Source organism: Sminthopsis crassicaudata, chromosome 2 (genome assembly GCF_048593235.1).
Source record: "Sminthopsis crassicaudata isolate SCR6 chromosome 2, ASM4859323v1, whole genome shotgun sequence".
NCBI lineage: Eukaryota > Metazoa > Chordata > Mammalia > Dasyuromorphia > Dasyuridae > Sminthopsis > Sminthopsis crassicaudata.
In genome coordinates, this window is record NC_133618.1 from 125,781,801 (window position 1) to 125,808,987 (window position 27,187).

At 35.3% G+C, this 27,187-nt stretch overlaps 1 protein-coding gene across 7 annotated transcripts in view; it reads right to left on the bottom strand.

Annotated features, from left to right (window-relative positions):
* Positions 1 to 27,187, bottom strand: part of GREB1 (growth regulating estrogen receptor binding 1) — a 189,578-nt gene that overhangs the window by 18,601 nt on the left and 143,790 nt on the right. For 6 of the 7 annotated variants that reach the window (XM_074287207.1, XM_074287208.1, XM_074287211.1 and 3 more), the window contains exons 22-27: positions 26,467 to 27,095; positions 17,769 to 17,871; positions 11,949 to 12,107; positions 8,238 to 8,380; positions 4,378 to 4,539; positions 872 to 1,076 (exon numbers count right to left, since the gene is read on the bottom strand). In XM_074287207.1, coding sequence (XP_074143308.1) covers positions 872 to 1,076; positions 4,378 to 4,539; positions 8,238 to 8,380; positions 11,949 to 12,107; positions 17,769 to 17,871; positions 26,467 to 27,095 — 1,401 coding nt within the window. The remainder of the gene's footprint in view (positions 1 to 871; positions 1,077 to 4,377; positions 4,540 to 8,237; positions 8,381 to 11,948; positions 12,108 to 17,768; positions 17,872 to 26,466; positions 27,096 to 27,187) is intronic. The other variant, XM_074287213.1, reaches the window with a different exon arrangement.

The following is a 27,187-nucleotide window of genomic DNA, read 5'->3' on the forward strand; positions in this document are numbered from 1 at the left end:
AATAATTAAGAATCTTAAGGCATCACTTACTAGCTAAGTGACCTTAGGGAAGTCATTTAACTCTCTTTCCCTAATTTCCTCATTTATAAAATAGGGATGATATTTGTACCATCTCCCTTACAGAGCAGTTGTAAGAAAAGTGCTTTATAATCATTAAAGAATGCTATTCTTTATCTTATATACTTATATATATATATGTGTGTGTATATATACACACATATAAATGCACACATATATACATACACATATATACATACACATATACATATGTGTATATATATATTTGTGATTATATACATATACATGTGTATGCAATATGTATGTTTTATATACATATGTTTGTTGTTCATTTCAGTTCTCTTTGACTTTTAAGTTATTCCATTTGGGATTTTCCTAGCAAAGATACTGGAGCAGTTTGCCATTCCTTTTCCAGATGATTTTTATAGATAAAGAAACTGAGGCAAAGGTTAAGTGACTTGTCTAAGGTCATAGTGCTAGAAAGTGTCTGAGGCTAGATTTGTACTCAGGTCTTCCTGACTTCAGGCCAGCAATCTATCCACTCTATCACTTAGCTGCCCCTCTACATTCATAAGTACATATACATATACAATTCTTTAAATGTGTATTGATTAATTATAGGTATCAATTATTATTATTATTATCATAATCATTACCAGTTAAACCAACTACAAATCTCAGAATGCCCATAAGGAAACAAAAAACTAGGAAATGGAGATGAGTTCCAAAAGTCAAGAATAAATGGTTTATTAGAATACTTCTAACTATTCTCTATTGACTCTATTCTTTTAAATTTCCCTCTTCTTTCAATGGAATTGTACTGCCTATAATACATTTCTCTTTTTCTACTTACCAACACCAGCACTGTTGAAGATACTTGGAAGAACGAGCATAATGTGGTTGGGCCAATACTTCTTATATATTGCCATTTCATATTCTTTGACAACTAACACATGCAAATGACTAGCACCATCCATTGCATGATATAAGTTAAAGAGCCCATGTTCATGACGACCCGTGGTCGGAGTGAAAGTAGGACTTTTTATAAATTCTTGGCTCTGTAAAATACAGAAATAATTATTACCAGATTATTCAAATCTAAAAGAGAAGTTTAATATGTCCTAAGAACTAACTGGTTCCTTCAGCTTGGATTCTCATAGATGTATGCTATAACAAGTTCCTCACTCTCTGAAATGCATATCAAACATGAATAAAGATAATTCATTATTTGTCCAAGGTGACATGATATAGTGAGAGAGCATTGAAATCAAAGTTGAAAGTGATGGATTCTAATCCTATCTGTGTTTTTAACTAGTTGTGAGACCTTATATAAGTCACACCAAATCTCTGGACCTTAGTTTCTGCAACTATAAAATTAATTGGATGAGATGACTACTAAATTTCCTTCCTTCTTTTAAGTGCTATCTGCTTCATGTATGTATTTAAATAAGTATCTTTTCCCGCTTCCATTTATATCTTCTATCTCCAACTAGACTGGAAGGTACTTAACTGCAAGGATTTATTTGTATTTTCTTCATATTCAATATAGCATCTGCTATAGTGCTTATGTATAGGTTACTAATAAACACATTTTTGAATGAATTAATTCTCCTTTTCCCCCTATTTTTTATTATTATAGCTTTTTATTTACAAAAGATATGCATGGGTAATTTTCAACATTGACCCTAATTCTCCTTTCTAATGTAAATACTACAAATATTGTGAATTTTCAAAGTATATCTTGAATCTTATGCTGTGAGGCCCATTGATAAACAAGGTTTTTTTTTAGTTATTTATTTCAATAAATCACTTTACTTGGCTAATACCTAAAACATCCAAAAGACAAGCATACCCCACTAAAGGAGATCTGTTTACCTAAAAACCCCACTTCAAAACAAAGTAAAAGTCACCTGATCTATAGTCCATTCTATAGTCAAGAAGTAACCAATATACTCTATTGAATGGTCAGGCCCATGCTCTTTGTATAAGGCATCAGATGAAGAATAAGAGTGGTAATGTGAGTGAATATATAGATTATAGAAACTTTGAGCTTTACCTTTTCAAAAGAAGCTACATTCTTAACTGCCCAAAGTTTGAAACAACTAAAAAGCAAGAAATTAGGCTTAAAGAATAGAGGATCACAGGTTATAGAGTTGGAAGAAATCTTACAGATTATTTAATCCAACTACCTCATTTTACAGATGAGAAAACTGAGACTCAGAGAAGTTAAGCAACTAAGTCTAATATCATTATTAGTAATAAGTGTCAGACTTTAGATTCAAGCCCAGTTTGACTTTAGAATTAATAAGTCAATAAATATTTACAAGGCACGAGGCATTATGTTAAAGTTTAAATCCAGTATTTTTTCAGTACGTCACAATGACTCACAATGAAATCCTCAATGTACATCAATCCACAAATGTCTCTTGAGAACCTATTATATAAATATGATCATAACTGGTACTAAGGGTGAAGAATGAAATACCACGTCCTCTGATCTCATAGTACTTACAATTAAAGAGGACATACAAAATTAAGCTATACAATATAAGGTCCAGGTTAATATATTTTCTATAAGGAGATTCCCTATGAAAAAAAACTTCCTATACCAAAGAATTAGACAGTATCCAGTAGACAGACAGTAGCCTGGTGAGCTGAGAAGTTAAGTGAGTTTATCAGAGTCACACAAATAATATATATCAAAAATGAGACTTGAATTCAAGTTGCCCTCACTCTAACATCCATTAGATAGCCACTACTCCATCTTACTCTTCTTGTCATGACACAAAATATAGGAGTTAAATAACAAGTCAAGAAAACAAATGCAAGAATTATCATAAGATTGTATATATCTGTGCCAAATGTGAGAAGTCACATTGGTATTAGATGTGAGGTAGATAGTCAAGAAGCCACATGTCAAATTAAACTACTAGCTCACACCCTGAGAGCTAGAAGAAACTTTAGATGTCATTTTTCTCAACTCTCTTATTTTAAGGATAAAGAAACTGGAGGCTCAGAAGGACAATATGAATTATTCAAGGTCCTATAGGTAATAAGATTAGTATCAGTAGAATTTATCAAATTCTATTCCTAATAAACAGTCCTGTAGAGACCTAGGTCATTGCTATTAGTATTCTCTTTTTTAATTATTTATTTTATTTTTAATTTATAGGATAAAACAAACATTTCCCTAATGTAACAATAATAAAAAGACTACATATGAAAAAGAATGCAAATATATTACATAAAACTTGCTATTCCATTTAAATATATAATAAAGTTGTCATGTAATTTTTTTCTTTTCTCTCCCTACCCTAGAGATAGTTACCATTAGACACGATTTTGTGTGTGTGTGTGTGTGTGTGTGTGTGTGTGTGTGTGTGTGTGTGTGTGTAAAATCATTCTATACATATTTCTATTTATCAATTCTTGTTCTGGATACAGATAGCATCTTCTTTCAGATGTCCTTTGGGTTTTTATAATATTCAAAATGGCTTATTTGCTCAGTCATTCTTAAAAAATATTGCTGTTACTGTATACAACATTCCTTTGGCTCTGCTCATTTTGTTTTTCATTAGTGTTCTCTAATGCATACCCCTCTCATTCCTTCCAATATATATATTGTCTTTTCCAATTAGAATATTAGTACTTTAAAAATCTGAACTGTTTTGCTTTTTAGCTTTTGACCCATAGTGATTGCTAAAAAATACTTTTATGAATAAGAGCTGCATCTATTTTATAATCTTTAAGCCAAACCCTGAGCACACACTAATGTTGATTATCATAAAGAGACTTTTCTCACATGAGATGTTACAAACTACTTCCTAAAGAAACCAAAAAACTAGACAACTCTGAAAATAAGCAAACACCATAGTACTAATTTGGAAGACTGGTAAAGGGTTAGGAGGTTGGGTCTAATTCCCCTCTCTGATGACCAGACCTCAAAATATCCACAAGAATAGATCTTAATTCATCAAATATCTGAATTTTCATCTTATAGTTTATTTCCCTTCTTTGATAGTGATCACAATTCCTCTCTGCTTTAGCAGACATTTCATGAGTTGCTAACAGAAAAAGAAATCAGCAGCCTTTAAGAGATGAGTCCATCTGAGCTCAGTTAATCTGATCCTTATGGTATACATACATAGACAAATCTTTTTCCAGCTTGGAAGATTTGCACAGGTGACATAGTTTTTTCAAAAAATACTATTATCACCTCCCCTATCATGAAAAAGCCTCCCTCCAAAAAATTAGGGAAAGACCAGGAAAAAGAAAGAGGAAATAATTCATCCTATTACAAGTCTAAAGAGTAGAATTGGTATCTACCTTATATAACTATGTATCAGAACATCTACTTACCTTATCAGTGACTAGTGGTAACCTCATACTTTCCAATTGGCCTCCAGGTTGGCTGAAGACGAAATGGTGCTCCTTTGATTTGGGAATGATAAAGTGAAGCTGGATTTCCTCTCCTAGCATGGAGTAAGAGAAGGCAAAGGCGTGCAGGGTGGACTCATACAGCTAGAGTGTAAGGGGGAAAAGGACAGGTCTTATCATCAGAATGCAATCTTACTTATCAACAAAACACAGATACATATGTGACCATCACTGTTTTGTGATTATCATGATATTTCTACCAAGACAATCTATGGATAGCAGAACAAAACCACCAAATGATCAATGCAATGTATAGAAACTCCATCTTCTTGTCACCATGTCAATAACAACTTATCCCATTACAACAAAGTAAAAGACAACCTTAATTTTAACAAAATATTTTCTCTATTGACATCAAGAACTCTCCCATTCCTTCTAGACATTTGTCACCACTATCTCCCATCTCATTTGCTGTTTTAGCAATGTAGTATTTATTTTATAAAGCTCATATTGAAAGACGTTTTAATGGAAAAGAGATTCATCATAAACCAAAATGACATTATTTGTTTAATAAAATGTACATGCATAAAGGGACCCCAATCAATAAAGATTTATTAAGTCATTGCCATGAGCATCATTCTGGGGGTGAAGAACCAAAGATTTTTAAGACACAGGTACTGACACCAAGGACTTTATATCTTGCCCTATGCCTCCATGAATCTCCTAAAACAACCAGACAGAATGTTGTGTGTATATACAGATATATTTTATAAATCCTGGAAACATAATGAAAAATTTGGGCAAACTTCTTTGCCTCTCCCTGCCTCTGTTTCTTCATTTGAAACATAAAAGAATGGAATTAAATCATCTCTCTCTAAGGTCACTGTTACAGCATGACTCAGAGAGGAATATCACTTCTGGTACATTAATAGAGTTCAGAACAGCACCAAGTCACTGTGACATAATGGTGCAGTGGAAAGTGGAAGACATTTGGAATCAGAGGACCTGGGTATAAATCTCTGTTTCTTAATATCTGTGTGGCCATCATCAAGTCATTTCAGGAACAAATTTCCTATGTAGTAAAACAGAAGGAAAGTTGACTAAATGATTGTCCATAGCTCTTCAAGACCTAAGATACATAATTCTTCAATAATCCATAAAATCTAAAAATTACCTATTATAAATCCTCTCATTTATAGCTGTAAAACAAAATTATACCAGAAGATGCAGGTATGATGCAGGAAGTGGGGATATTAAGTACATGAGATAGGGAATCAAAGGACCTCAGTCTGAACTCAGATTTACTACCTATTCAACCTCAGGCAAATTATTTAACCTCCTTGACCCTCAATTTCCTCATCTATAAAATTAAGGGTGAAAAATACAACATAATATAATGGAAAGAACATTGGTTCTGACTCTAGAGTCATAGGCCTGAGTTGAAACCTCATCTGTGTTCAAGTAACTTAATCTCCAGAAGCCTTAATTTCCTTTTCTCTAAAAAAAAGATATTAGTCTAGAAAACCTCTTAAGGTTTCTTCTAATTCTAAACATATGTTCCTTTGGACCTATGACTAGATCAACTCTAAGGAAAAAGTCTAAGGATCAACTCTGGATCCTATGATAATAGGATCTCTACATTCCACAGACTAAATATAAGCCCCATGAATATACAGCTGAGAATACAAGAAGGATCTGTTATTTCAGAATTCTAGGGAACTCCTGGTATGGGAACTCCCTCCACCAACTACCCTTCTATGACTTCCATATTTAGAAGTGATTGGGGTGGACAAAAGACAACTGATTTGTCATTAAGTACTATTAAGTACTTATCAGAGGCTGAATGTGAACCTAAATAACTTGAGTCCAGAAATCTGGAACTTCTTACCTATGTGGTCTTCAGGAAATCACAACTTCCGCACACTCTAGTTGTGAAGGGGATGAACTAAAAAATTCTACTTTCCATTCTGGCACTGAATCCATAACACTATAATGCTGTGATTCCTAACTCTAAGCCCAGATCTCTATGGACTATTTTAGGTTTCCACTTAGAAATGTACAAACGTAACTTTAAACACTAAGTCCTTATCAACAGAATGTTTATTTTAGCTTTTAAATGTATCCTCTTCTTATCAGCTCTTTCTCTATTCATATTTGCTGGTCTCTTTTATGGCTTTCCCCAGTTGAAAGATATATTCTACAAGGGTCATGTTACAAAAATAGGTTATTCCCAAGATTTAACAGTGAATTATATGAAGCTAATTCTAAGAATTCCAAGTTCAAATCTTCTCATAAAACCTAACCTGCCCCCAAAAGAAAAAAAGTAGACTTCCTGAGAGACACTGTAAAAAGCAGCAGAGAGTCAGATTGCATCTTTGTATTAATAACTCCCATGATTCTCTGAATGAATGTGACTCATATTTTGAAAAGGAGTACCAAAGGATACCCTTTATTAGTACATACTAAATAGATAAGTATTCTTGTTTATTCATGTCTAACTTTGTGACCTGTTTGGGGTTTTCTTGACAGAAATACTAGAGTGATTTGTCACTTCTTTCTTCAGTTCATTTTACAGAAGAAGAAACTGAGACAAAGTTAAGTGACTTGCCTAAGATCATATAGTTAGTATGACCAGATATGAACCCAGAAAGATGAGCCTTCCTGACTCCAGATCCAGAATTCTATCTATGGACACCAAGTTAACCTGTGTTGGGTTAAAAGATGTCTTTTGGTGAAAAGGGGAAAGATCTATATCCTAAGTTTATAATTACCATACTTATTTGTATAGTGATAAAATGCTATATAGTACTATATTACTATATATCATATATTCTCTCATTAAATAATACATACTCTTTGAGCAGGAAATGAAGAAAAATATTTTTAGGGTTTGCATTATTTTTTTCTTTCTATCTCAAAATAGAAATCCCATCACCAGCTTGGGTATCTAAATGCCATGTCAAGGACAAAGAATTAAATTAAAAGTACATTCTGATGTTTGCTTTTGATTAAAATGAAAGCAAGGAAGGCCTATGCCTGACCAAATGCCTTTCTGACCCTCTCCATCCATCTCCATCTTTCTCTTCCTTATCTTTCTCGGGTTAAGGTTTAATGAAAATAAAAGAAAATCCTGAATGTAAAACACAAGATTCTAATTGTCTATTGTATGATAAATTAAAGAGAACATACATTTGGAATTGTAGAATATGATTCAGCAACTATTATCTGTGTCCTCTTGGGCCTCCAGCTCTTTATCTCTAAAAATTTGCAGGAAAAGGAGGGAATTAGATAAACTGGTCTCTAAGATCTCTTACAGCTCTGACTCTTACAAATGTAGAAATTACTATAAATCTTTTACTTTTCCAACTCACAAATTCAGAAAGAGGTTAGAACAATCCTTCCCATAAGCAATAAGAACCAACTTAAGGAAAATTGAAAAATTAGCAAGTCTGGAAGTTAGAAGAACTAGATTCCATTAAACTTTGGAGAGGGATAATTTTGAGTTAGTTACTATTCCTTATTAAATGTGATATCAGAATCAAAAAAGTAGCTAGGGGCAGAGTGGAGAGGATGCCAGGCTTAAGACCTGCATTCAAATATGACCTCAGATTCTTATTGTCACTCCAGACAAATCACTTCACCCTGTCTGCCTCAGTTTTCTCATTTTATCAAATAAGCTGGAGAAGAAAATGACAAACCATTCCAGTATCTTTGCCAAGAAAACCCCAAATGGGATCACAAAGAGACATAACCGAAATACCTGAATAACAACAAAAAAAGAAATCAGAACTAAAAATTTACTCAAGGTCAATAAATGTGACAAGTATTCAAATGCAACCTACCTGGTACCGTGGATTAAAGCCCAGATAGTTATGGCACTGCTCACAATGATGATAAGTGTTATAGGCTGCATATTTGGACAATCTCATTCGTGTTGTCTGCCGCCGTATATACAAATCCTCATGTTTCCTGGTTGCTGATTTGTCTGCACAAAATCCCGTTGTATTGTGAGACTAAAGTCAGTTATAGAACATACACATTCTCTCCCCAAGTGTTTATTTCCCTTAGTATTACTAGGTCACAAGTACTTACTTCCTTTAGTATTAGTGGGTCACAACTAACTGAAGAGGATTTTTTCTTGTGTCAATTTAAAGTTCATTTAGTCAAGAGATGGTTTTCAGTGACATGGGTACACAGCCTTATTAGTCAAGAAATAAAAGCTACTTATATGACAAAATCAAATCTATCATTCCTCCTATCATTATATGGTCTCACATATTCAGTCTCTGAATGGTTCATTATGAAGATGCTGTATTGATGTGCTACTAGGAACAGTTTGTAAAAATCCTCAATTTAATCTTTAATTTTAGGTTACTTAAGCATTATTTATTTTTATTTTTTCACATTTAGCCTGGATGGAAATTTACATTACACCTCAATTTAAGATTTGATAGTTTTTAATTAGATGCACAATGATATTGAAACAGTGTAGTAAGAAAAAGACAAAATTAGCATGAAAAAAATAGTACTTTTAGCAGAGATAATTTGCAAGATGGTCACTTTTAATATTTTCTGAGAGACCTCCTTCCTACCTACCTACTGGAATCCTGACCTACAATTATGAACTTTTTCACAAATCCAGACTCACAGGATTCACTAAAAAATAAATTCCAGCTTGACCTCACATGAGCACAAATGACTTCACTACTGTAAGCCTTAATTTTCTTATCTATCAAATAAATGGTAAACCCGTGTGTTGCCTACCTCACAGACTTGCTGTGTAACAAGTAATTCATGTACCTTACAGCAATGTAAAACATGTAAGTTATATTATTTTAATGAACATTTTTTAAATCATGTCATTTATACCCAAGAAGGTTTCTCCTACTAGGTCCTGATGAATAGTTCTAATCACTTGCACTCACTGGCTTCATTCCTTTATGGAGTAAGGATCCAACAAGTAAAGTGATTATTGAATTGGAAACAGAAAATTGTTGGTTGGAAATATATATGTAGAGCCAGAAGAAATCTTAGTGATTACCTAGTTCAGTCCTCCTTTTTATAGATGAGTATTCTGAGGACAAGGAAGGTTGGAGGATTTGCTAAGACCATCCTGGTAGTAACAATCAACTGAGGAGGACTCAAGTCCAGGTCCTCTGATCCCAAAGCCAGCACTCTATTTGCTGCATCATCAGAGTGGACTAGATGACATTATAATGAATGCTATTATCATTGTAAAAATATTCATGTTCAATTAAATAGCACATATGTTCTATTATAACAGAGGCCTTTAATAATAACTGGTACAATGGATAAAGCACTAAAGCTTGAAATCAGGAATGCTCATCTTCCTAAGTTCAAACCTAGCCTCAGACACTAACTGTATGACCCCTGGGCAAGTCACTTAAACTTATTTGCCTCAATTTCCTCATCTATAAAAGGAGCTAGAGAAGAAAATGGCAAACTACTCCAGTATCATTGCTAAAAAAAACCCACAAATGGGGTCACAAAGAGTTGGACACAACTGAACAGCAACAAATAATAATGACCCTCATGCATTGTAAAAATCTGAATCCTTCAAAAATTGGTATTTCATTTTCCTAATTCTTAAGTAAATATTTTTTCCAAATTCTTCATAATTAATAGGAGTTTCTATTCACCAAGATATTTGATATTTTTATCCTTTTTTTAATTATAGCTTTTTTATTGACAAAACATATACATGGGTAATTTTTCAACACTGACCCTTGCAAAAACTTCTATTCTAACTTTTCTCCTCCTTCCCTCCACTCCCTCCCCTAGATGGAAGGTAATCCCCTACATGTTAAACATGTTAAAAGTATATATTAAATATAATATATGTATACATATTTATACAATTGTCTTGCTGCACACGAAAAATCAGAGAAGAAAACCAAAAATGCAAGTAAACAATAACAGAAAGAGTGTAAATTATATGTTGTTGTTCACACTCATTTCCTAGTGTTCTTTCGCTGGGTGTAGCTGGTTCTGTTCATTACTGATCAATTGGAACTGATCTGGATCCTCTCATTGTTGAAGAGAGTCACATCCATCAGAATTGATCCTCATATAGTTTTGTTATTGAAGTGAATAATGATGATCTGGTCCTGCTCATTTCACTCAGCATCAGTTCATGTAGGTCTCTCCAAGCCTCTCTGTATTCATCCTGCTGGTCATTTCTTACAGAACAATAATATTCCATAACATTCCTATACCATAATTCCCCAACCATTCTCTAGTTGATGGGCATCCACTCAGTTTCCAGTTTCTGGCCACTACAAAAAGTGCTGCCACAAACGTTTTTGCACATGTGGGTCCTTTTCCCTTCTTTAATATCTGTTTGGGATATAAGCCTAGTAGAAACACTGCTGAATCAAAGGGTATGCACAGTTTGATAACTTTTTGAGCATAGTTCCAAATTGCTCTCCAGAATGGTTGGATCCATTCACAACTCCATTAACAATGCATCAGTGTCCTAGTTTTCCCACATCCAGTCCAACATTCATCATTATCTTTTCCTATCATCTTAGCCAATCTGACAGGTGTGTAGTGGTATCTCAGAGCTATCCTAATTTGCATTTCTCTGATCAATAATGATTTGGAACACCTTTTCATATGGGTAGAAACAGTTTCAATTTCATCATCTGAAAATTGTTCATATCCTTTGACCATTTATCAATTGTAGAATGGCTTGATTTCTTATAAATTAGAGTCAATGCTCTATATATTTTGGAAATAAGGCCTTTATCAGAACCTTTGACTGTGAAAATGTTTTCCCAGTTTATTGTTTCCCTTCTAATCTTGTCTGCATTAGTTTTGTTTGTACAAAAGCTTTTCAATTAGATATAATCAAAATTTTCTATTTTGTGATCAATAATGACCTCTAGTTCTTTGGTCACAAATTCTTTCCTCCTCCACAGGTCTGAGAGGTAAACTGTCCTCTGTTCCTCTAATTTATTTATAATCTCATTATTTATGCCTAAATCATGAACCCATTTTGATCTTAACCTAGATATTAGATTAACCCAATACTAGTCCCTCACAATGTTGGACAGTCAAGCTTTTCATTATCATTATTCAACAAGTGCTGAGCTTCTGCTCAGTTCTTAATGCAATGGAAATAACTCTGGGTTTATAATCAAAGAATCTGGGTTCAGTTCTGCCATTTTGGGGGCAAGTCGGTTTTCTCAGAACTTCAGTTTCCCCTTCTGTGAAATATGGGACTGGGACTATACAATCTATAAGGTCTCCTCCAACTATTAAAACTCTGATGCCATGTACGTTCAAAAACTACTAGAGTGGTTCGTTCCTTCCCTCTACTATTTATGATCTGAGGAGGACAAGGAAGTAACCAACAAATAGAAAAGCTGAAAAGATACAATAAGGATAGGTTCCAGTTTATTTTATTCTTGGTTCTTCAATTCATCAATCACTGTTTAGCTAATTAAATTTCACTGCCCAATAAAAGACAAGAGAATAAAAATTTAACTCCACTTTCATTGGAAAAATTGCTTGAGTTTTCAAAATCTTACCTTCACCCTTTACATTCTGCTGGCGCGAACAAATCAGACTGGCATCATCATACTTGGGATCATGAATAATGTAGTCAAAAGGCATTTTCTTAAAGGTCTCTAAGTCAGGCCAGGCATCACTGTGCTGAGGATAATGTCCCCCTGATTCTTCTCTTAAGTCTAAAATGGACAGAAATCAAGCAATGACAGAAAAGTCAGAATATCATGACTTTATTATTTCAAATGCACCAAGTTTGTTTTTTTTAATTACATACAGTTCTATGTATTCCTGTGTTATTCCTCTTAAGCTATTTGGATATGGCCAATGTTAAAGATTATTCTAATACAAGAGAAGGAATACTGATTCACCAATACTTAATTGCAATTATTTCAACTGGAGAAAAATGAAGGTTCTCTGGATGGGAATTCTCAAAATCACAGAAGTTGAAAGTTGGAAGAGACCTCAGCAGCCAGCTCAATCAATATACAAAAGAAATCAATCCCCAATGTAAACTACTTGAAAATGACCAACCCTGACTAAAAAGTCTCCCTAGTCACTACCTATCAAGACAATCATCTTTTGAACAGCTCTAATTGTTAAGAAGAATTATTAAGATCTTCTCTAAGATCAAGAGAAATTTACCTCTTTGCAAAATCCACTCATTTCACTACAGGTTCTGAGGCTAAACAGAAAAAGATTATGCCTTTCTTCGTATCGTATCCCTTCAAACATTAGAAAATAGCAATCATGCTTTCAATGCCTCTTTTTCCAAATGAAATATGCTCAGTTCCTCCAACCAATCCTCAGATTATCATAGATTCAAAGCCCTTCACTAGTTGCCCTTTGACACATACTTACAGCTTATTAGTATCTTTTTTAATCCAGGATGCCCAGAACTGAATACTATATTCCATATGAGTTCAGAAAGTTTCTGAAAGTTCTGAAAGAGTGACTCTGATTTCTATATTCCTGAAAGGTTTTCTCCTCTTAAAGTAACCACATTGGCTAATTTCTCTAGCTAAAATAGATTCTAACAAAACAAGAAGGTATGGGGGCGGAGCCAAGATGGCGGAGAGGAAACACACGACTCAGTGAACGTCCTCACTCCCTCACAACCAATTAGATAAATTAAGTCTCAAAATTAGCTTAGGACTGATAGATACCACAAGGACTGGAAGCACGACTTACCAGCTGAAGAGAATCTGGAGTTTCAACAGGAAAGGTCAGTTCTCAGGGGAGGAATAAGAGACCAGCACAGACGGTGGGGTAGGGGCACACTGCGCCCATTGCGCTGGGAGGGGCTCTGGGATCAGAGAAGCCACTGAGGTAAAGGAATCTGGCACAGGCTGTTAGCTCTTCTCTGCTAATTATTTAGCAGTTCAGAAGAGAAAGCCAAAATATTTTAAAACTCAGATTAAATTTTCCCCGGACCCTGGGGGTGACTCGGCACCAGGGGGTGTGGCCTCAGCTATCTCCTGAGAATAGTTAAGAGATTGACAAGTGGGTGGATACGGCCCAAGGCAACACACACTGCCTAGCTTAGCTGGAGGGAGTGGAACTCAGCTCCAGGAAGTCCCAGAGAAGCGGAACCTTTGAACTAGGGACCGTGGTTTCTGGCAGACACTTCCAGTTTGAGCGCAGGGGCTTCTCACGTCACCTGCTGCAGACATCCACTCCCCACCCGGACACATAGCCTGGGCTTCCTGCAGTCTTCACTATTCTACGCCCTCGAAGCACAGCAGTGCTAATCACCTCTGGGGCACTTCCAGGGAGGGGGTGGGGAACTCTCTCCCAGAGCTCTATCTTAGCTCGGGCGCAGGGGCCGCTGCATCCATCCGGTCTGGGAGGAAGCTGGTAAAGAAGTAAATAATTTCCTACCCCAGGGACAGACCCCAAAAGATTTTTTTTAAGTATGAGCAAAAAAGCTAGAAAAACTATAGATTCCTTCTATACAGAGAAAGAGCGGGTATCCAACCCCGAGGAAGTTAACAGCAAAGATTCAGAAGATAACAACCTAAAGGGGAACGATTCCTGCCCCCCATCACATAACTCTCTCCTAGAAGAAGCTCTTAAGAAATTGAGGGAGATCGAAGAAAAATGGGGAAAGGAAAGGGAAGTTATGATAGAGAACAACAATGTCCTGAAATTGGAGTTGGAAAAAATAAAGAATTCACAGGAGATGCAGGGAAACAAAATTAGTGAATTAGAAAAGGTTAAAAAAACACAGGAAAGTAGGATTTCTGAATTGGAAAAGATAAAAAAGTCTCAAGAAAATAGAATTTCTGAATTGGAAAAAGAAAATAATTCTCAAAAAAAAAAAATTAGGGAAATGGAAAAAAACTCAATAGAGCAAAATAATTCATTTAAAAACGAAATTGGGCATTTACAAAAAGAACTAAAAACTGTGAAAGAAGAAAATAACTCCTTAAAAGTCAGGATGGAACAAATAGAAATGAATGATTCACAGAGAACCCAAGAATCAGTCAAACAAAACAAAAAAAATGAGAAGCTGGAGAACAACGTCAAATACTTACTGGGAAAATCTATAGACCTGGAAAATAGATCTAGGAGAGATAATCTGCGGATTATTGGACTTCCAGAAAACTATGACCAAAACAAGAAGGTATGACCAACTATATACAAACATTCCCATGCCCACAAAACGCTGAGACTAGTAAACTGAACTTCTTGTGAATCCAAGTTCCTGTATTTTAACCTTGATATTCAATCCCTGCAATTTACCTGCAGACCTTGATTTTCAACTTGATTGATACTGGTTGTGATCTTGCTTCTGTTCCCAACTACAATATCTCTCTGATCTTTTAGCTCCATGACCCAAAGCCTTGGTATGATGCTTCTAGACTCAATTTATACACGACTGCCCAGAAAAACCTTATACCCAATCAACTACCTAACAAACATTTTTCAAGCCCCTACTATTTGTCAGACAATGTATCACATACCATTAATACAAAGACAAAAATGAAAAAGTTCTGCCTTCAAAAAGCCTACATTTTACCTGACAGAAGAAAACTTGAAAATAAATACATACATACAGAATAAATAAATAAGAGAGGTTTAGCTTTCAATGCTGCCTCAGTGTGATCCTAACCAAGTCACTTAACACCCCTGTCTGCTTCAGTTTCCAGATTCCAAGACCTCTAAGGTCTCTGCCACACTCCAAGTCTATGATCCTATCACCTATAATCCTATGAAATACCAAGTAGATTTAGGAAAGGAAAAATTACTAGTTTGGGCTTGGGAGGAAGAAGTGGTCAGGGAAGGTTTCATGAAGAAAGTAAGGCTTATACTGAACCCTGAAAGAGACAAAAACTGGTAAGAGGCAGTCAAGTAGGGAGTTTATTTCAAGCATGGAGCAGGGCAACCAGTGAAAGGCATAGAGATGGGAAATGATATATTGTGCATGAAAAACAGCAAGAAAACAAGTTTGGATGGTCCAGAGAATAGGAAGAAGTAGTAATGGAGGAGCAGGAAGAGCACTAATGTGTAATACAAGAAAAGTCGCTTAGGATAATGTAGTGCAGTGTTGTATTTGCCTAACAGAGAAATTTCTATTTTATCTTAGAGGAAATGGGAAGCCACTGGAATTTAAGGAATAGAGTAATGAGTAGTGACATGATCAGACTTATAGTTTAAATCACTTTGACACACAACAAAGAACAAATCATAGAAGGAACAAATTGTAAGCAGGAAACAAAATTAAGGTGCTATTACATAGTCAGAGCACCAGGAGATCACAATGTGAATGAGGGTGGTAACCATGTAAGCAAAGAGAAAGGGGTCACAGGGACTAAAAGGTATAAATGACAAGTTTTGGCAGCTGAATGAATAGGTGGGCTGGGGAAGAGTGCAGAGTTAAATATAATATGGCAGTTCTTGGAAAAGTGACAGAAATGTTACCCTTAACAAATAGAGGTTCAGAAACAAGGTAGGGAGAGCAGACATACTGAGTTTGAAATGTCTATGGGACATCCAGTTTAACACATAGTATTTATGTATCATAGTTAGGATTTATGTAGAATAAGATTAAGATGTGTGTATTTGTTATTGTGTTTGAAATGTTCAATAAGCAATTGTTGATATAGGATTATAACTCAGGAGAAGTTAAAGCTAAAGAGACATATAAACATATATATATGTATATATACACATATATATACACACATAGATATAAGTTATATGTATGTGTATATATGTATACATACTCATTTATTTATTCAGTTATTTATATGCACACACATGCATATAGTTGGATTCCCAAAGATATTTCAAACTCAGTAAGTCCAAAACAAAATTCATTATCTTATTCCCCACCCCCTTCCAAACTCCTCTTTTTTTCATGTGTGCCTGTGTGTGCAAATACACACGTGCATATAAATACATATGTTCACAAATACCAACCCATATAAACTTCATTGTGTGCATTTATGTGTGCATGCATGCAAGCTGCACATGCATATTTTATGCATGCAATATATAGTGTATATATGCACATAATACATTGTGCATTTTGAATAGTGGTGTTGTTATTTTTTTCCAGTCACATCCAACTTTTTGGGCCCTCATTTTGGGGATTTCCTTGGCAAAGAAACTAGTATGGTTTGCCATTTCCTTCTCTAGTACATATATGTATGCATATATACATATACACAAACATATGCACATATACATGCAGACATATGTATGGGTATGTACAAGCACACATACACTAGGAATTACCTACATAGAGATAGTGAATCATGAGAGCTGTTAAGGTCTCCAACTGAGCAATAGTAGAAAGGGAAGAGAAAATGTTCCAGGACAGAGTTTTGGGGACACTCAAAAATTAGGAGCATGATATAGATGTTCCCAAACCAGGAAGTTTTCAACCATCATCGTGGGTTAATCCAAACTGCCTCCCAGTGCCTCCCAGACCTCATCCTTGGAGAGAAGAGCAAGTGTGCAGTGGTAACCTTACTGAACTAGAGAAAGAAGACTGAATTTTAACTTAGCACAGCCATGGCCCCTCATAATCTAGCATTTAAAGCCCTTTTACAAACTGCTCCCATCCTATTTTTCCAGTCATATTACATCTTCCTCTCTTTCATACACTTTGATTCCTCTATAGCTTATCTGGATCATTATATTTCCTCTTTCTCTCTGCTCTATAACAGCACTGACCATTGCTCCTGCCTGTAACATATATGTTCCCTTCTCACATTCCCAGCTCTTAAGATATCTTAGTTTCCTTCAAGACTTGGTTTAAAGGTATCTTCTGCCCCAGGACTCTTCTGATTCCCTCAGTTCCTAGTATGCCTTCCTTTCAACCCCCAGTTCGCATTCTCTATAAATTGTATGTTTCCTACATATTTACAAATGTATGTGTTGCCTCCATCATTAATATGTAAGCTCCTTGAAGTTAGGTTCTGTTTCTCTTTTACCCTAACATCCCCAGCATCTTATATAGTGTTTGGTTCACAAATAAATGGTTGTTGGTTGATTGATACAATACAATTCTTGCCAAGAGTTTGTAGATAAGAAATAAAAGAATTATAACACAAAGGCAGAATGTAATAAATTTTATGAGAGGTAAAGAAAGTATCATGGGAATAGATTAACATTGTTTTCTAACTTAGCCTGTCAAGAAATTATTGAAAATGCTGATGAGCATCTATCATGCATTTTGCTTAACATTAATCCTTAAGGACAGAGATGAATAGGGCATATTCTTTGAACTTTGGGGATTTATAATCCCTCAGGATATAAAGGACATAAAGAAACTTCAACTGATCATTTGATAAAAAGTTCCTGATTACAAATGTGGCCAAGTGATGACTTACTGATGTTGATCTCTTCTTCATCATAGACATCAACCTCTGTCAGACGGATGAGCATCCTAGACAAGATGCTGAGGAACTGAAGATAGGCGCCCGTCTTTCCTATCTGTAAATGTACAAGAGAAAGTGCTAAGTGGATAGTTGTGTAGTGGTGTTCAGTTATTTTTTTCCAGTCACATCCAACTAATTTTTGAGTGTCCCCAAAACTCTGTCCTGGAATCTTTTCTCTTCCCTTTCCACTATTGCTTATTTGGAGACCTCAACAGCTCTCATGGTTCATCTATCTCTATATAGGTAATTCCAAAAGGCAGCAAGAAATCCTGAGTCTAACACTTGGTCCTAAGGTGTTCATATTAACCATCATGTTAATATCTTGAGTTCCTTTTTTTCCCCCTGAGGCTGGGGTTATGTGACCTGCCCAGGGTCACACAGCTAGGAAGTATTAAGTGTCTGAGACCAGATTTGAACTTGGGTCCTCCTGAATTCAGGGCTGGTGCTCTATCCACTGCGCCACCTAGCTGCCCCCTTAGGTAGTATCTTTAAAGAATGTTAAGGGTTACTAAAGTATTTTTCTCTCATAAATATGTTGGTCAGAGACCATGAGTATTCTTAACCTCAATTTTAAAATGAGATGATTGAGATTCAAAAAGAAGACTAAGTGATCTCCCAGAGTCACACAGTCAAGACTGCATTTCTTGATTCCAGGTCTAACCATACCACAATACAGTAACAAGTTTTTAAGTTTTATTTAGGTTTTTTAACTGATTTAGCAAGATAAAAATAATATTCTCTCTTAGATACCAGTCTGAGATATAATGGGAGTACAACAAAAAGGTTATCTATCTTAATAATTAAATCTCTAATCCCATGAAATCCTGGATGGAGTGAAAAACAAAATTACAATTCTATCTTCTCTTTCCTAAAGGGATACTTGGGGAGACCACTCATAACGAATGTTAAGATAGACCCAATTAATAACCTTAAATTCAATAAGTATATATTAAGTACCTACTACATGTAAGGTAATATCCTAAGCTTTAGAAATATGAAGACAAAATGAAAAAAAAAAGCCTCTCCCCTGAAAGAACTCATATTTTACTAGGGAGTTCAATGATAGAACTCTGCACCTGGAGTCAGGAAAACTTCAATACAATTTGCCCTTAGATATTCATTGGCCCTGTAGTAAGAACAAGTCATTTAACCAGTCTACCTCAGTATCTTCCTCTACAAAATGGGTCTTAAAGTAGCACCCATTTCCTAGGGTTAGTGTGAGGATAAAATGAGAGAATACTTGTAAAGATTTTTGCAAACCTTAAATCACCATAAAAATACTTAGTACTGTTATTATGTAAACATTTAAATATAACAAAAGGAAAATTGAGGAGAGACTAGCAAAAAAAAGAGGTGAGCAGAAAGAGGAGAAATAGGTATCACTCAACCAACAAGCATTTATCATGTGCCAGGCACTCTGCTTGGTGCTAAAGATACAAAGAAAGAAATAAAATTTTCTATACTCAATGAGTTTATATTCTACAGGAGAAGACTATACTCTGGATATAAATATAAATAAGTACTTTTTACATAAGCATTTTATGTATGTAAAATAGATACAAAATAAATATGAAGTAATTGGGATAGGAAGGTTTTATGTAGGAGTTGGCATTTCAGTTGTGCTTTGAAAGAAGCAATTTTTCTAGCAGGTGAGGATAAGGAAGAAGTGAATTCTAAGCATGGGGAATAACCTGTGCAAAGACACAGATATAGAAGACATTGTGCGGGATAGCAAGGCTAGACTACAGAATTGTGTTAAGAAGCATAAAATGGAATAAGAACCAGAAGATAGAATTAAGGCAGGTTATAAAGAATTCTGAATGCCAAATGAAGGCATTAGTGTTTGTCTTAAGAGACAATAGGAAGTCAGTGGAATATACTGAGCAGAACAATGTCATGGTCACAGCGTGCTTTAGGACCATCAATCTGCCAATTGTGGGGAGAATATACTGAAGAAGGAGACAAGTAGTCATCATTAGGTTGGAAAATTCTCAAGACCTTTTCTATCCCATTCCAGCTATATAATCCAAGTAGACATTATAATCTCTATGGTTAATACTAGTAAAATAAAGATTTACTTATGTGCTCTTTAGTAGCACTTGTCTCTTCTGATACTAACTAATAAGAAAAAAAGCACTGAATTTGGAGTCACAGAATACTGGGTTCAAAAAGCCCTTATTTAGTGATTATGTGACTATGATTCCCTTCATCTTTCTGAACCTAGTATCACATCAGTAATCTAGTTTCATCATCAGTAATCTGAAATATTATTTTTAGTCCTTACATCTGAAGGTTCTTTGGGGGGCTCAAATGAAATAACAGACATCTTTCTAAACATTCCCATGATATACTATCTTCTCTCCACCCTCTATCACCAATCAGAGTTCAGACTTCTCCGCCTGGGACTTTGAGCCCTGATTGACCAGAACTCACTTTTCCCGGTCCTCTGATTCATCACACCATTTATGAGACATCTTCTCCCTTCTATTCTTCTTACCATACCTCCCACCGCCAAAAGTTCCAAAATCTAGCTCTGAGAATAACATTAAATCAACATTAACATTCTTGAAAAGGGCATATCAATCATCTGTCCTATGGTTCCAATCAGCATTTCCTAGAACTTCATGTCCAAATCATCCTTACCATTTAATACAGGGCTTGAAACTAATTGCTTAAAATATTTTTATTCATACACAATTATATATATATATATATATATATATATGTATATATATATATATATATATATATATATATATATATATATATTTGCAAAACTCAAAAGTACAATACAAAAATCATCTATTATACTTATCTCTTTCACGGTGGCATATAAGGTTCAGACTTTAGGAAAAACCTTATAACTGTTACTTAGCTCTTTATACATAACTCCCTTTAAATACACTGTGGGTTCATCAAAATAGCTTTCTTTCTATTCCTATCATACGGCATTTCATCTCCTGATTCTGTGACAACATGGGCTATCCCACTCGCCTGAAATGTGCTCCCTCCTGACCTCCATTCCTAGGATGCCTACTTTCTGTAAAGCTTGGCTCAATTACAGTCACCTAGATAGGTTTTATCTAGGTGATAAAACCTTTCCTGATCCACCTGGATGCTAGTACTTCAGTCCCAAATTAGTTTGTCTTTATTTTGTATAAGCTTGTATGTGTACATGTTGCTTCCCCCAACTGAATCTGAAAACCAAGACTATTTCACTTTTGCTTTCTCATTCCCAGCACCTAACACTGACTGATAAATAATTGGAATTTAATAAAATATTTGTTGAAGGGATGGCTGAATGAGTGATGTATAGTTCTTTTTCCCTGCTCCTCTTTTGCCACCTTCCTTTGCCTTCCAACTTCATGACAAATTTTTGAATTGCCCTTTCTTTTCAGGTCAATCAAGTATTTATTATGCAACTAAATGCCAGGTACAGGTCTATATTGTCTAAGTGCTGAGAATATAAACACAATGAAAAAATTATGCCTGTTCAAGCAGAGCTTTACATTTTAATTACAGTGACAAGTTAATATGAATATATTCAGACTAAATATAAATATAGTAAAAAAATAAATGCAATTAATTTTTATTCTTCTTTGTTTTCTCCCATTGTTTTAAAGAAATAGTTAGTTCCTGATAAGCTGGAAAATGAAGCAGTATTCTTCAAGTCCTATTATCTTGTCTTTTAAGGGAGTAATGAGTCTGCACTTCTGAACATAGGTCACAGTTGCCTTGCCACAGCAGGAATATACACATCACATATTCTATGAGAGTTTTTGCAGAATTCTCCTGATTCTCCATATTTGGTGGAAGCAAGATCTCCTCAGACCTTTGTCCTTCATGCTAACAGATCTAGTGGCCAATTCTCCTGGAGAACTCATTAATCTCACATTGAAGATTCTCCACAGAAAACTCTAGTTTATCTTTCTAGTCTTGGTACATATTATTTCTCTTTCATTCTCTATATTCTAGCCAAGTCAGGCTGCAGCTAGCCATCTTTCCTCTCCACTCTTTTATTATTTGCTTGCTGAAATATTCCTTTTACTTCAAGATACAACTAAGGTTTCTCTTTCATGATCCTAACAGCTAAAAGTATTTCTGCTTCATGTCACTACACTCTGTCTATATTGTTTCTTTGTCCTTATCACATGTTGTTTGTATGACTATATGATTGCATTAAATAATACTCCACCTTATCAATAAGTTAGTTGAGGGCAGGAATTGTGTTGTTTCCTATCTCTGTTTCCTTACAAAAAGCATAGTGCTAGGTATAGAGTAGGCACTTTAAAATTAATTTTTGTTGAATTGAAGTCATTCATTCAAGAAGTTATTCAACACATACAGTGCTAGGCACTGGAGGTAGAAAGACCAAAAAAAAAAAAAAAAAAACTATTGTCAAAGAATTTACATGTCATTGCAAGATCATAAAGACACATAAATTAACTACTTGCAGGCATGCATATATGCAGAATAATAAGGGAAATTTGAGTATGGGTAGAACCTGAGAAAAATCAGAGTAAGGTTCCTGCAGAAGACAACACTTAAGCTAAGCTTTAAAGAAAGCTTTAGATGCTAAAAAGTAATGATGAGGGAATTCATTCCAGGCACAGAAATGAATGGAATGGAATGTAGGAGAAACAGTAATTAGGTTAATTTGTCAGGGACATATAATGTAGGATGGTAATTCAATTTATATTATTCAATGAACAAGAAAGTCCACTGTTGCTGAATCTACAAAATTCAGTCAAGCAAACATGTATTTATAAAGTATTCTTTAGGTTCCAGGTACTGTGCTGGCACTAGCATTAAAAAATTCTCAGAAGATTATTACCAACACATTAATACCCTCCCTGATCACCCCAACGGCACAGAGAAAAGACATGGGATGTTGGCTCCCTGATTATGCAAAGAAGAAAACTATAATTATAATTAGGTGAAGGTTCCTTTAAATCAATGCCTGAGAGTGTGAGATATCCTCTTGTTTCACCCTGCAGTAATATCCTATGAACTCAAGCAGTTTGAATTCAAAGGGACACACTGGAGCTTTGGGTGGAATCTTAACTATATTTGTATTAAATTCCCTTATGCAAGTGACCATCTGAGAGACCATTTACCCTAGCAATAGGCTTCCAAAAATATTTCAGAGGTCATTAAAAGCCTTAGGACATAAATTTTAAGGGAACATATTAAATTGGAAACAGTTTTAACTAAATCATTGAGACAGCTGGCGTGGTGAGGAGACATCAATATGTGTATAGTTGCAGAGCAAATGAACAGTGTCTTTTTGCTTCAGGGCTAATCAAAATAAAAGTGATTATTAAATGAATCTAAATGGAGCGATCTGCCTTCTGTGACACTTTTCTGATATTCCTAAAATAGATAGCAAATGAAAAGTGAAAGAGATTATCTTTCTTAAAAATGAGAAGTGATGGAGAACTCTAATTCCTGGAAAAAGAGACAAACTTCTTACCCTTTTCTTAGGATGTATGCATTGTATATGTCAAGAAATAAAAAAGGCCAAAATAACTTGATATTAAACTAGTTTGCCAATTTCTTCACCAGCTCATTTTAAAGATGAGGAAATGGAAGCAAACTGCATTAAGGGATAAGCCCAGGTCACACAGCTGGTGTCTGAGGCCAGGCAAGTGTATGTGTATGTGTGTGTGTGTCCATATTCATATGTGTATATATTTGTCCATGTGTAGCATATGTGTGTGCATACATGCATGCATACACACACAGTTTGCAAACTTTAAAAGTACCAGTCAGCACTTTAGTCATTATTTTCTGATCTGTATATATGTTGTGATTCCCTAATAGAAAATAAGCTCCTTGAGGGCAGGAACTATTTCAATTTTTGTCTTTATATATCCCCAGTGACTAGAAGGGTGTTCTACACATAACAGACCCTTAAAATGTTTTCTGCATTATTGATTGAGGGGGTCAGAAATTAAAAAGCTATAAACAGCTGGGTTTGATTTCTTCAAGCCAAATATTAAATGAAGAGAGTCATTGTCTTGATTGCTAGAGATTTTCTATATAAATCACGAATTTTTTTTTCTTTCCTTAGTACTGTTGACACAGAATGACATTTAAGATAAGCATGTTGGAAAACAAAAAGGACTTTCAAAGAATCATAGACTATGTTATAACTAGAAGAGTCTCTAGAAATAGTTCATTCCAACTTTCTTCCTTTTCTAGTGGGGGGGGGGGAAGGACTCCAAAAAGAGAAACTATTTAACCAATGTCAGATAACTAGTTAGTGGCAGAGCTGGGAATAATAGAGAGGTCTTATGGTAACTTGTTCAGGATTCTTCTCACTATACATGAACTTAATAGATCCTTGGAGATATCATAAAATTTCCATCACTGGGAATTAAAGGAAAGAAAAAAAACAAGCTTGAGCCACATTAAATGTTTTGATCAATTATATTTGTAGAGATCATTTACTAGTGAAAACACTGGACAATAATGAAGAGTGTTTAGTAATTAATCAAAGTAAAATCTCTGAAAATCTTTAGCAATGTGACCTTTCAATATGGCAAAATGATGTATGCCTGTATTAGCATCTGTATACTTAATCTTGCTGGAGTGGAAAGGGTATTAAATTGAAAAACAGAATTGCATGTTAGCCCTGTTTCTATGCTTTGTAAAATGGAGTATCCTGGCTTCAGCAGTCAAAAGATTTACTTAAGGTTTGAGTCACACGCCAAGTCACTTCACCTCTAAATCTCTCACCCATCTGGCACATGATTTAGTATGAGGCATGTACTAAATCAGAGGATCACAGAGGGAGAAGAAATCTTACAGAGAGCACCTAGTTGCAAAAATTCATTTTCTATATGAAAAACTTAAAACTTGAAAATGGTAAACATTTTATCACAAGTTCACATAATAAAGAAGTCAGCCTTGCTAAAGCAGCACATGGCAGACAAGTCAAACCAACACTACTTCTTTGACCAGCATCTTCCCTTAAATGAAGACTGAACTAAAGAGCAATGCTTCCAGTCCAGTGCCCATAAAACTATCCTGGGAAGCAATCCTGTGGAAATGCAATTTGGTAACTCCTCCTGCAGATGGAGTTTATTGAAGACCAAGAAAAGCCAAATGTTTCAACATCAGAGACTGAAAGATGGAGATGACATTTTAAAAAGGCATTAACATTCACTTCATCATCTTAAGGATCATGGGACCTTTCCACTTAACTTATAGCTGAAACTCCATTTGTGTTGCCTCTTCTATTAATATGGAAGCTTCTAGAGAATAGGGACTGTCTTAATTTTCTATTTATAACCCTAGAACTTAGTATACTTCTTTTCACATATTAACTGCTTAATAAATGCTTCATTCATTCATTCAAATGGTAAATTCTAGGTTAGGATGCTAATGCTAACTTGATGTGTGATATGAAGCAATCATTTAATTTTATACTCCTTGGTTTCTTTATCTGTAACTTGAAAATAATTTCCTATTTCATAGGATTGTTATGGAGATAATAGATAAAACCGATAAGAAAGTTATCTGATAAATATACAGAATCACACCTACTCTTTGTAAACCATGATTTAAGATTTTTCTCTTCATCTCTTTATCTTCCTCATCTTCATGTGTTCCATCTGCCAATACGTTTCATCCAAGAAAACTAACACAAGTAGTACACAGACTAGATACAGTGATTCAATGACCTTTCTTACAATCAACTATAGAGTTTGATCCCAAACCATAATAAATTGATTTTTAAAAATACAGGTAGCCATCACTACAGCTCCATTTATAGTAATGATGTTTTTCCATTTGTATAGCAACTTAGAGCTCTTATTTAAATGGCATCCATCCTGTGATGTAGAGGGCAAAGAATACAACTCCCCATTTTGCAGATAAAAAAAGATGAATCTTAAGAGATGTCAAGTGAATTGTACCATCATATGGCTCATATAGAGTGAAGAAAGACTAGAACCATAGACTTCATGGTCACAGGATTTCAGAACCAGAACAAATGTTAAAGATCATCTAGTCCATTTATAGAGGAGGAAACTGAGGCAGTAAGTACAATCACCAGATCAAAATTCTACAGTTGCTTATGGACAGAGTCAAAAAAATGCAGACTCTAGTCTTCTTACTCCAATTCTACCACATCTATTACATTCTGGTAAATATTATAATCCCATCTTTTGTAGAAAGTATTTTTTTTTCAATTATATACACACATTTTCGTCCTCTTCCCCCCCTTCCTTCCCTCTTTCCCTTTCTCCTTCTCTCTCTCATTCTCTTTCTCCCTCTTCCTCCCTCCCTTCTAGTTCAATCAGAGATTAACTTCCATTTATACTATATAAATCTTATATAAATAATTCTTTCTATGTTATCTTTCCTTAGAAGAATATGAATTCCTAGAGATCAGGAACGACATTTTTGCCTTTAATTACTAATGTCCCTAATTACTAAGTGCCATAACTAATCATAGTTCTTTGCTCAAAGTAAATAGATAATAAATGCTTGCTAAATGATTAACCAGATAATCTAACTAGAGAAAAGTGGTTTTTTTAATCACCTATAAAAAAGGACTTTATTTACCTAAGAACCTACTGCTAGACAGGAAATGAGCCAAAATTAAAAACACTAAATACTCCCTAAGCTTACAATTACGTACCTGAGGGGGTCCACTCAATAGCAGTCTCCTGGGGTGAAAGTTGTCCATTCTGCCCTCATTTCTATTATTGTAGTCCATGTGGCTGGGCTTGGGGATAGTCCACTGGCGGTAGTAGAGAGACTGTTCTGTGCAGGTCATCATCTTACTTAAGAGAGGACGGAAAGAACTAGCCCACATGACTGAATGGTAGGGCAGGAGGGAAGATGCCTTAGGAAGGCCGCTGCTGTCTGTGGAAGTAACCATGTCATACACCAACTTGGGCAGGAAAACTACAGGGGGTTGCTTCAATCCTTTAGTCATGGAGCACTGGGAGTTCTGCAAGATGAAAGTATTTGACGTCGGTGCAGAAGAGGAAGAAGAGGAAGAGGAAGAATATGGTGAAGATGAGGAGGTGACTGAAACTTGGACACTTTTAATGTTGGGTTTTGGATTTGTACACATGTCTTGCTCTCCTGGCCCAGGGCAGTGCCTGCTGGTGGTGGTCTGAGCACTGTGACTTACTTTCTGCCTCTGCTTCTCACAGGTAGTTACACCTTCTTCCATCACACTGTTGAGGGAAGGATGTGGGGATCTGGCCCTCTCGCCCAATGCCATCACAGGTGGTGATGACTCATTGCAAAAGGCCATACCTGAAAAGAAAAGCTGTGTTTCAGACCAGCATTTGTACTAAATCAGAATGATAGTCACTAACCACAAGCTGAGTTTCTTTTTCCTCAATAGA